General features: G+C 38.1%; 1 protein-coding gene across 5 annotated transcripts in view; it reads left to right on the forward strand.

The window, feature by feature from the left end:
- Positions 1-12,003, forward strand: part of DIP2C (disco interacting protein 2 homolog C) — a 307,685-nt gene that overhangs the window by 252,469 nt on the left and 43,213 nt on the right. For all 5 annotated transcript variants that reach the window (XM_027886135.1, XM_027886137.1, XM_027886136.1 and 2 more), the window contains 5 exons: positions 2,028-2,151; positions 3,728-3,849; positions 6,522-6,633; positions 6,755-6,864; positions 9,487-9,617. In XM_027886135.1, coding sequence (XP_027741936.1) covers positions 2,028-2,151; positions 3,728-3,849; positions 6,522-6,633; positions 6,755-6,864; positions 9,487-9,617 — 599 coding nt within the window. The remainder of the gene's footprint in view (positions 1-2,027; positions 2,152-3,727; positions 3,850-6,521; positions 6,634-6,754; positions 6,865-9,486; positions 9,618-12,003) is intronic.

Here is a 12,003-nt window from a genome sequence, read left to right on the forward strand (position 1 = left end):
CAGTGGGGAGTATCTTATCACATGAAATTTGTTTGACAGATGTAATGGCTTTTGGAGAGATCTAATATTTTATGGAAAGGAATGACCGGTCTGGTGGGGTTTACCCTAGTAAAGCTTTATTTCCCATCTTGAATTTTGGTTCTGATTCATAACTTTTCCTATTTTGTCTTCCTTGGGCATTGTCTGTACACTTTGTTCTAACACATTCAGGCATCCTGCAGTGAATGACTAATGGAAGTCCACTGAGATTAGTGTTTTCCTGTAACCCATGCTTTTTGAGAATTTGAAATATTTCAAAATTACACAGTACATTGTTTTTAGAGTGTGTCATGAAGTATTGCAACACCTTTACATTTCAGGACAGCTCATATAAAAGACCAAAGGGAATTGACCCAAATTGCTGATGCTTGCCAATGATTCTTGTCCAACAAAAGGATTCTCCTTCCCTGCACTTCATATAAACACTGTCTTTCCACTGGTTCACAGGCAGCAAGTGCCAGAAGTCTGAAATGTAAACAAGTTTTGCACAAATTTAGATGATTTGCAGCAATTCCCTTTTTGGGTCAGTTGTCCTGTGCTTCTGATGTGTGTGTGGATATAAAGGATCCTTTTTCTCATGGCTAAGCAAACAGGCAATTTCTTGAAAGAAGGAATGGAGAGTTAAGCACATTCCTCCTGACAGGTCTGCAATGGCAGGACACCCAGACCTCAGGTCATTTGGCATGGTTAGGGATGGACAGGTGGAAACCATCTCTAGTCCAGCATCCATATAGCTGCATATGTATTTGGAGGAAACTTTCTTAGTGAAATGATCTTCACTTTGATCAGAAGACTGATTAAAGTTGCCTGAAGTGCAATTCAGTAAGTGTAGTTGCTGAGGATGATGAAGGGGAATGCTAAGTCCTGACTTTGTTTTATTTTTAGTTGGGTTTTCCTTTGTTGACAGCTTGCAATAAAGTCTGTAGATGCCAAGTGATGCCTGGTAACATGCCATACTTGCAGTGATAGTGATAGGTGCCAGGTGTATCGTAGCAGTACTGGAGACTGAAATCCTCTTTTTCTGTAGAACAAGTACACAAGCCAAGATGCAGCCCTTCCCATACAGCCCTGTCCCTTTCTCTTAGCCCAGACATGGCCTGGCCAGCTCTAAGTGGAATCTGTCTGTCCTTTACATTCATTTTTAGACTTCTGAGGTGTCTGCAGTGGTAGTGAATTTTGTGATACAGATGTATATATTTCCCCAAATGTATACTTGTGTGTGTTCAAATATACACATATATATATATACACCTAGGAAATGTAAGAACCATAACACTCATTCAATTTAAAACACTATATCTGTTTGATGATTTTGGGTTAGTACTATTTGAAATGCTTCAAAAAAGCCAAGCTCTCTGGCATATTGTCATTTCCAATTTCCTTTTCATGTTGACCAGGGTTATTCAAGTTTAACAAATGCCTTTCTTCTCTATTTCATTTATATGCATTATAAGTGCGCAGCTTTTGTTCCAGACTAATTCTTTTCCCTGTCACAAAGTATTGTTTTCTCCTGTGTCTTTTGTGTCTCGTCTTTAAAGTATTTCTGCTGTGCCGTTTGGCTCCACTCCAGCGTGCAGACAAGAAAATGCAATTTTCAGAATTGCTCTCCACAGATGCTCCAGATTGCTGCAGAGGACACAAAGGCACTTTCCTGGCTGTAGCAGGAATGCTGCCTGTGTAGGGAGGGAAGTACATGGGCAAGTTACACGGGCAGGGTATTATCACACTGCTGTACTGCCTTGGTTGGAGCACAAACACTGTTGAGGGCAGAAGGTACAGAGGAAGGAACAGAGAACATTCCTCTGCTTTACAGACATCTTTTTTCCTTCCAGCTGCAGTTTGGCCTGAGGCTGAATGTTTCCGCATTTAAGTTGATTACATGACATATTGTGGCTGCACCTCACCCTGTGACTTGTAAGGTGCAGAGGAAAATGGAGTTTCAGCATGTTGCATTATCTCCTGTGACATTTATCTTTCTTCCTGTGCAGGGAACAATAGCCAACTCGCTAACATGTGTCCAGCTCCATAAACGAGCTGAGAAGATAGCTGTCATGTTGATGGAAAGGGGGCATTTACAAGATGGAGACCATGTGGCTTTGGTTTACCCACCAGGTAAAGAACTGCTGTAGTGGTACCTTCGTAATCCCAGAAGTTTATCAAGATGCTTTAGAACAGTGCAGCATCCCTGGTGTTACCGAACTGTAAACCATGTTAATTGGCAAAACACAAAATGTTTGCCTTATGCACATTCCTTTGAACTTAGTCAAACATATTTAAAAGGATTTCTGTTCCTGTATACACATAAATATTATTTCAAATTAAGATTAACCTGTGTTTTTACAACCTGTCTCTTATGAGCAGTCAAATTTAATCACTGCTTTTCTTTTAATTTCCTGGATATAGACTATTTTATGAGCACGCAATTCCATCTGCTGAGTGTTCTTATATTCACCCATTGAATTCCCTTTTGGAAATGCTGTGTTTCCTGAGGGTGAATCAACAATAACTAGGAAGTAATACATGGGAGTTTTTTTTGGAATAGAAATGTAATGAATAAGTAGCAAATTATTAAGAAATACAGAGTTATAATTGCTATTTTTTCTCTAAATCCCTAATCTAGAGAGCTCTCTGTAACTTGGATTTTCATCCTTTGGCATAAGGGCTTTTAACTTTGTGTTAACCAGAAACATATTTGGCATTTTCTTGAAATTTTTTCTGATCAAGTGCTGCTCTTTTATCCTTAATATTTCATGTGTGTTGGTGAAATGAACAGTCTGATTTAAGGTCCATATTGTGATATTTGGTTTGCAAGGACTGCTAGATACTGATTATAACTTTGTAGTTTATAAGAGTAATTTCTCAATGGTTAGTATGGGAAAACCTTTTCCGCAAAGGAAGACTATTGTTTATTTCACCTCTCACGAGTGAAGGAACAATGACCTACCAGTACTGCAGATCCTTTTCCACTGAAAGAATAAACTAGCCCCTACTGTTTTCTTATCACAGCCTGTACAGCACCAGGGAGGTATCAAACAGCAGTATCAAACTCTCATTCAAGAGATCTTTGTGCCGTTGTCTGTTCAGCCTCCTTAGGTGACATGAAGTGTACTGTCCACAATCCATTACCTGCAGTCAATATGTATATAGGACAACACCTATTTTGCATTAGAAGCAGGATTTCAAAATCATTACTCCCTTTTTTACTGTAAAATTTTCATATATGAGGTTAAAAATGGCAAGAGAAAGTATTTTGTGGAACCTCCAGATGTTCTTTCTGTAACTCATAGAAACAAGCGTCATCCTACTTTGTCTTTTTGCAGGGACATCCCTCTTTCTGTACGCTCTCATCTGTCTATAAATGTGAATACAGGAAGATAATTTATCTGTGGAAATCAGCCTTTTTAACAGGTTGCTTCCTGAACATCAAAGTGGAGTTCACCTCAGTGTTGATATTTGGCTTCAGTTTTGTGTGTTGCCTTTGGTTTTTCACGCTCCAAACGGTGCGATTGAAAGGAATCGATGAAGCTGAACAAATACTGACAAGGGGCTGAAAAAGAAGTCTGTTAAAAGGCTCAGTCACTTCTTTAACCTTCTGAGTTTGGTTCCAAGTAATATTTATGCTGACATAAGTGTCTGTGATTAAACGATTTGATTTTCAGGGGAGGGTTTTTGTTTGTTCTTCGTGCAGGGATAGACCTGATTGCGGCGTTTTACGGATGCCTGTATGCAGGCTGTGTGCCAATAACAGTCCGACCTCCACACCCCCAGAACATAGCAACCACGTTACCTACGGTGAAGATGATTGTGGAGGTGAGCAGGCTCATCACTGCACAAGTAGATGAAATGGGTGATGGATTTGCATAGTCTGTAGGAACAGTAACTTGAGTGGGTGGTGGTGCGGGTTGAAGATTAGTATTCGTTCCAAAGATTCTGGACTTCAGCATGTTGCTGCAGAACCAACGCTGCTTGACAGCACACAACCTGCTGACTTGAGCTGTCACATTTTGCCTCAGTTGTGCTACTCCTTTCAAGAAATGTATTTGAAGTGCCTTTTTGTATTTAGCTACGTGCCAAGTATGGCAGGACTCCCCACTGGCAGCCCTACACTGACTGCTGAGAAAAATCTCAGTGGGAAGTTTAGCCTCACCTGATGGCAATTGGTGCTCAGCTCTGTGCATCTAATTGTTTTGCATTTAAGACAATTTCAAAGTTCTATTGTTAAGATGTTGGTCAGTATTTTGTTTCATCCAGGGAAGTGCTACTCAGACTTTTTCCTTCAGTGCTTTCATTTGGTATTTTGACTTTATCTAACAATATTTAGTCTTTGTTGCACGTAAATAACCACAAGGTGCTTGTTACTGAGGGAAATAAAATTATTACAGAGATAGCCACTTAAGTCTGGCACTGGAACTCTATTGAATGGAGTTCTAAGTCTCTGAAAAAAAACAAGTTAAATTAAATGTGGTTTTACCATTTTTAATTAATTTTATTTTTTTCAATTAACAAGTACTAGAGATAGTTATAATTTCTGGCTCTGTTTATCAGATGCCATCTGATGTCATCAGATGCCACAAATTATCAGTAGAGGTATGAGAAATTATCCTGTTGCTTTTAGGATTCTCATTATTTAATATTTTGGCACTCAGTATTTTTAAACATATAGAAGTGAAGTAAAATGTGTTAATTTGCTTATCCTTTTAAGTTTAATAGCTAAACTAAATCTGTTTGGTTTCATGATGAAAAACTGACAGATCTAAGCTGACTTGCAATCATTGTCCCTTCAATACACTAACTTTAAATAAAATTATGAAATTTATTAGCCATAATAATGTCAGGTTGACTTATAAACCTCTCAGCTCTGTTTTACACAAGATTTTCTTCCAATTTGGAGATTGATGGCCTTTTAGAAATTAAAATATTGAGGCTGTTCTTTCATTGCCAATACAATCGTGCAAATTTCCTGGTGTGATGGGATCAGTGCCTGCTCTACCATGTTATATGTCTGCACAGCACCTTCTGAAGTCAGTAAGAATGGCTTCTGAGCAAAAATTGGCCTACACAATTGTGGTTTTTGGGATGAACTGGTAGTAGTAAAAAATAAGTGAACTGAGCCCTACCTTGAGCAGCTGCTAACCTGTAGCTGTCTTCTTCTTCCCACTCTCCCTACATCTTTATCTCTGACTTGCTATTCTCCAGGCCTGGATATTCTGTGTTTTAATAAGCCACCCGATCTTGTGGATAATATAATTCCTGAGAGAGCCACCAGCTCTTGAAATTCCTTTTGTTTTATGCCTTCACTGTCCCAAATCAAGATTTTCATAGATTAGGTTGTCAGTGTAAGAGTTAATTTCCCTTGCCATGACAGTGATTGGATTGAGGGGTACTGTAGTGGCTTCATTGTTCACTTTTAGCTTGAAATATTTAGACTATCTATATAGGGAACTCATGGGGTTGGAGGAAGTAAGTAAAGTTTGATTCAGTGTTTGCATGCTCCAAATTTCCTCTGATGTTCTATAAAGGTTGACTTCCATGAGATTACTGTTGGCAGAAGCTGATCTCTTCCGCTTAGTGATAAATTAGTGTACATCTGATTACTGATTACTGATTTCCTTAGGTTAAACATTTGAAATGCAATGAAATGTTTGAAATTCCTTAAAGAAAAAAATACTCTTAATAATATTTGCACAGATTCCCAAAATCCTGGGAAAAGAAGAATGATGTTACCTTTTCAGTTTTTCCCCTATACTATCTTCAGTGATTAACAGTGTTCATATTTATGTTTGACTGAATATTTCCTTAAATATATTAATTTTTATATTCAGTAAGAAATATTCTTGTAGTTGCTACTTATGAATTTTTGAAAATAGCAAATCTAAAAGTAGAATACCTTCAGCATGTGTCATCTAAAATTCAGTGCAGATGGTATTTGCAGTAAGCTCACCATTTCATCTCTTAGTACCACTTGCACAATTTCTGATCTAGAGCTACTTTTGCCAGTATCAGAAGAGTTCCCAGTGGTTCATCACTACTACAAGAACCAGAAAGAATTGTGGCTAACACAAAATTGATTTAAGATACTAAAATTATCCATATAAGATGTCAGGCTAGGTTTTGGGTTATGTGAAAATATTGTTTATAAACCAAGGTAAATTATCATTACATAGGAAATGTTTGGACACAGTTTTCTCTGCCGGCATTTTGGGGTGATAGCTGATATAAAGTGTTGGAAAAGTCACATTTGCACTACTAAGGTGCCTTTAGTTTCGTTACAGTGCAACCTTAATGTAATTTGTACAACTCACATGACTTTGTCAGCTTTGTGAGCTGTGCTTTTCGTGCATCTTTCCACTTCCTCATCAGAAAACCAAAGACTGAAATACCCATGTCCCGTTCAAGCAGAAAATAAGTCACTGCCTTGCTCATTTTCATAGGAGAATTAATTAGTATCCTGTTGCATTATTATTTATTTCTCAAATTTCTAGGTGAGCCGCTCTGCCTGCTTAATGACCACACAATTAATATGTAAATTGTTACGGTCACGAGAGGCGGCAGCAGCAGTGGATATCAGAACATGGCCTCCAGTACTAGATACAGGTGAGTGCTGAGGCTGGGGGACCTCTCTGTCTTTAATACTGTGTTTGTCAGGGGCTCACAGGTCTGTCTGATATATATGTAGGAGTAAGATACACTTGTTTTCTTCCTCTATTTTCACTAGATGATTTGCCAAAGAAGCGACCTGCACAGATCTACAAACCCTCTAACCCTGAAACGCTTGCTTACCTTGACTTCAGTGTCTCCACAACTGGCATGCTAGCAGGGGTAAAGGTAAGGGACTTCTTGGTAAAGCTACCTTTCTTTGCTGTCATGTCTGGCTGGCAAGTGGTACATTGCTCCTGATTTGTAACTCCTCACAATTCTTGGTACTAGAATTATAAAATTAGTTCTTCTGTACTTGCTACAGGACTCTTTGTGGTGGATTTAGTCCCTCTCCTCCTCCTCAGACTAAACACCTCATTCCAAAAGCCCTGTGGATAGCCCACTAGCTTTTTGGCCTGAAGCACTTTTCAACTTATGCATCTCTTATTTCTGTTTTATGAATGAAATGAGACTCAGACATCTTTTGCCTGCTTGTTCCAGTGTCCATTCATTTTCCCCTTCTTATTGCAACTCAGCTACTGGCCATTGGTTTCCAATATTCTCTTCTTCATGCAATTAAGAGACCTGAAGATTTCTCTGATATTCACCTGGTACAATACTAGAGTAAGCAGCAAAAAATCTATTGATAAATTTGTTTGATAAGCTAAGGCATCTTGAGCTCATTATATCTATTCTGCCATTTTCTCCAACCCTTTAGCCACAATTCACCAAATCTCTTTTACCTATCTGCTAACTTATGTATTATCACACTATTGGTTTAGCCAAGACACAGGCAGAGGTAAAATGACTCTGTTATTCTTACCATACCCAAATAGTATAATTACTTTAGCAATCTATGCTGATGCATCACACTTATAGTGTATATTGAATTCCTCACACTCTTTGGTATGATCCATCTATTTTCAGAAGCTGTCAGCATACTTTATAAACAAAGAAAGCATAATTTCCTCAGTTTTCAGATGAAGAATCTGAACTGCAGAGCTGGTAAAGTGACTAATTAAATGGTTGAGCTGGTGATGGTCACATACTGGACACTCCTGCAACATTCCTTCCATCTAACTTTGAATAGCTATGATGCCTACAGATGCAGAGTAGCCACTGGGTGCCTCAATAACCAACAGAGAGAAGCAGAGACTTTTAGGGTGTAATTTATCTGACTTACTTGAAACATCTATTTTTGAATGTCACATAAGTCTTCATTTCTTCTAAAGGGAGCCTCAAATGATTGTTTCAAATGATACCATCCATATTAAATCAGGTCTGAATTCCACCTTATCAGACTTGCAGAAATGACTACTAACCATGCAAAGTGAGTATTTGGAAAACTTCAAAGATAGTGAAAGGCAGGGCAAGTCGATGAGCCTTTCTTAATGTGGCTAGAGGGAAATACAGATAAATCCATCAAGGAATTCTCGATTAGCTTCTAATGTCTGGGTCACAAAGCCTCCAGATCACTGACTCAGCAGGTTTATGTAAACAGTTACCATCTACTACATCATCACTGGTGATTAATTAATTATAAAAGGATCAAAAGAGGCCACAAAGCTTATATTCATAATGCTGTTGTGCTAACTTTAAAAATGGCTAAATAACTCTTGTGGCTTCTGAAAATGGATAAATGTTTTGTAATCACCTTGAATATAGTAGATTCCACGTTTGCTTTCAACTTTTTCAATAGCTTGTGCGCAATATGGCTTAAAAAATCACAGAATAACACCAGTTCCGTATCAATACAGTTCAGTTTAATCCTCTGTGAGAAAGTGGTCTTGAATCAGGTAGAGTAGATTAATCTCTGCAAACTGCAGATGATCATTGTGCAGACATCTATTCTGAGCTGGTCCTTTTGCATCACTTGGAGTACATTATTGGCAATGGAGAAAAAGTCACTTCTGGAGTTTATTCCTCTGTATAAGATCAAATAAATTGACCCCAGGAGCAACCAGCTCCCTATGTGGCAGAGATCAAAGGTTAGGTAAGTTAAGTCCTACCCAGACTGTATTTCTAACAGGGGTATCTTTCTTGTTTGCTAATAGATAGGACAAAAATTAAAAGATATTTTTCTGTTTCCATTGTCGTTAGAACTTTTAAGTCAGAATAGGTGAATGTTGAAAGCATTCTTACATTAGAAGAAAAATCAGGATACTTTCGTTTTGATCAGGTTTTTATTTCTGTTTTTGTACTGTCTGCTTTTGTCTCTGAGAGCTTTCTCACCAAGATTTTGAGAGCCTGTTTCTCAACTAGGAGCTGAAGACATATTAAACAACATGAAGACATATTACAGAAACTTTACTAAGTTTATTAGGAATCTTTATCACTGAATGATTAGGTCCTTTGTACTATTTTGCGGGCAAAATCCATGTCTATTTAAAAAGTGCTTTGGTATTTTACATTTTATTAAGAAATACGTACTTGGAAATACATTACTGATGATCAACAAAATGTTTCATTTGGGTCCTGCAGTCATTAATTCCTTTGTTATTCCAGAAAATTTAGTGTGCTAGCATTAGATTTGCATATAGCTTGGAGCACATCTTTAAACCACTCACAGGTTTCTTCCTAAATCACTTCAAACTTATCATTCATTCTGTCTCCTCTCCCCTTTCACAGTTATTTGGATGCCCTCTTGAAGGAAAATTATGTTTCCTTAGATATAAATTGCATGTGTGCTTACACTGAGCATAAAGTCAATATTTATTTGGGGTTTTTTATCCTGTAACTGATTTAAGCACTTGGTGCAGTCTTCTGAACAACATAGTTGATCATTTTAATTACTTTGCTGTTGTCTTTCAGATGTCTCATGCAGCCACTAGTGCCTTTTGTCGTTCTATTAAGCTGCAGTGTGAGCTTTATCCCTCCCGAGAAGTCGCGATCTGCTTGGACCCCTACTGTGGACTTGGGTTTGTCCTCTGGTGCCTCTGCAGGTGAGACTTCTCCTCTGCCTGTTTTGAAACACCGTTTCCACTGTTCTGTAACACAGCAAACTGGATGATGTGAGTGATAAAAGGACGGGGAGAACAGGCAGCACCTCTGGGACTGCCGCAGGCAATTGGAGTTGCTGGAAGCTGTGTAGGGAGTGCTGTGTGGAAGATGTGGTTTGTTTGAGTGGGGCATGGCCGTAGGTATTTAGACTTAGAAGTACAGACCATCAACACGGCTGCTCATTGACCTCCTGCTGTTTTACTGCTGTCTCTGCAGAGCCTGGATCGTTTTATTTGATGAAAGCAGCACTTTACCAGTATTACCTTAAGGAAGTGGTTTCCTGGTGTCCTCTTTTTTCATTCTCTAATCTGAAAGCAAGAGTAAATATCAGGGGACTTCCTCATTCATAGGACGTAGGGATGTGATTTTTTTAGAGATGTGGAAGTGTGTTTTCTTGCAGGTACTTGTGTGGCAGTAGCAAAGTTATCAGGAAAAAACAAACATTTATCGTGATATGGGAATCAGCTTTTTTTGGTAATAACTTCAGAAATTTCTGACAGAAACAATTCTGTCAATCTTTGTACCCCAGGGAAGTTACAGTTCAGCACTGAAAGCAGGTCCATCAATTTATTTATTTTTAAAGTTTACTGGGTTGATGAAAAGCAAAAGAACTATGGGAGTGTTAATGGAACTTGTTTTTATGAAGGCATCTGAGAGTCACAGTAGTCCACATCTTTGCTCCTTCCATAGAAGGTTCTTTGGTTTTAGCAGTACTGCTATTTTTAGTTACTAAAATTAAGATAATCCAGGGCAATAAAAATACACTGGATAAATTTTGTACCAATTTACTGAATACCTAAAGGAAGTATTATTTGATAACAACTGCAACGATTTCTTTTTAACAATTATTGTTTAGTTTAAAATAGGCTGTTGGCCTGTTTTATTGCTCTTTAAAAAATATTTATTATTAGATATTAAATAGGCTAAAGAATAGCAGTATTATCTTATTTATTCTTGATCAGTTTCTTGTGATTTAAGCTATACTTGCCCTAATATTATTTTGGATTTTACATAGTGATTAGAGTTGCCTTTGTTTTGAAAAACATATTTAGGCTGCAGAAAAAAAAAAAATCAGAAATGTTGGGGTTTTAATTAAATCACCCTGTTTTAAGTTAAATGTTTAAAATGTTGGTTTTTTTCAAGTCCACTGAATATTTCTTATATAGACTTGCGTGATCCAGCATGTCCTGATATCAGCACCGCTAGGCCTTTGCTCTGCTGGGGGCTCAGCCAAATCTGCCCCAGTGCATTCAGTGAGACCAGAGAAGGACTGAACCTTAGGAGAGTTCAGCTAAGGAATGTATTCTTGTATAGGGTAATGCTGAAACATAGAGCATATGCGACATCATGGTAGAGCCATAAAACACAGATGAATGTTGACCTGTCCGAAGCCCAAGTAATTTGTGGTGCCCATGACTCTCCTGAATACAAAAGTTTTTGTTTCTTCCATAACCATTTTTGCAACAAATAAGCATTTACTGCCCTAAGGTCCTTCCCAATACTGATAGTATTCAGCCTTTTAGGAGGAGAAGATTGTTTATGACTGGCAAGTGAATTAAGGCAGCAAGCCTCTGGGACAAAGCAATCAGCGTCTGTGCCCTTTGTAGCTTATAAAGGGAATAGAAAATTTTATACCATTTTCAAAGAAGAGAAAGGAAACAAGGGAGTTGAAGGAACTGAGATGAGGCCAGCAACACTCTAGTCTTATGAACCATCACATCAATCTCTGCCACTGATCTCCTGTTCCTATTAAACCAGAAAAACTGCAGGCTGCTAGAATTGCGATTGTCATTTGGAGAAAGCTGGCATCAGATACAGCTTCATTAATTCCACTTACAAACCTAATTCCCATTTCATTACTATTTTAAAAATGAGTATTTTTTTATGTGATAGCAAAAAAAACTTCCTGGAGTTTATTAGACTCCTGCTCTTCATAACTTGAAACTTTGCAGCTTTGCATTTTACCCTTTGAGGTTCAGCACGACCAAATCCTGCCCAACATTTCAGCCCAGATTTCTATCTCAGAGAATTTTGTTATAAAATTATGATTGTGCGTCACGACTCCCATTGACTAAATTAGTGTTTCTAATGGCATATGGAAATGAAGTTAGAACTTCAACTTTTGGTCAGTCAGGGGGTTTTCAGAGTTAAATAGGGCCTCTTCATTTTAGGAGCCCATCAGGAAGAGAGATCAACCTCCTGTTCTCGGTGTGCTTAAAATGCCGAGTACATTTTAATCCCTTTATTAGCTAGACCAAAGGAGTCATTGACTAAGGAATGAAAGAAAAACTAATCTTTTATCCCCGTTGTAGGTGCTTAGACGTTGTG

This window comes from Empidonax traillii, unplaced genomic scaffold (assembly GCF_003031625.1).
Source record: "Empidonax traillii isolate 1590-97213 ecotype Southwest subspecies unplaced genomic scaffold, ASM303162v1 scaffold178:size2223814, whole genome shotgun sequence".
Classification (NCBI taxonomy): Eukaryota; Metazoa; Chordata; class Aves; order Passeriformes; family Tyrannidae; genus Empidonax; species Empidonax traillii.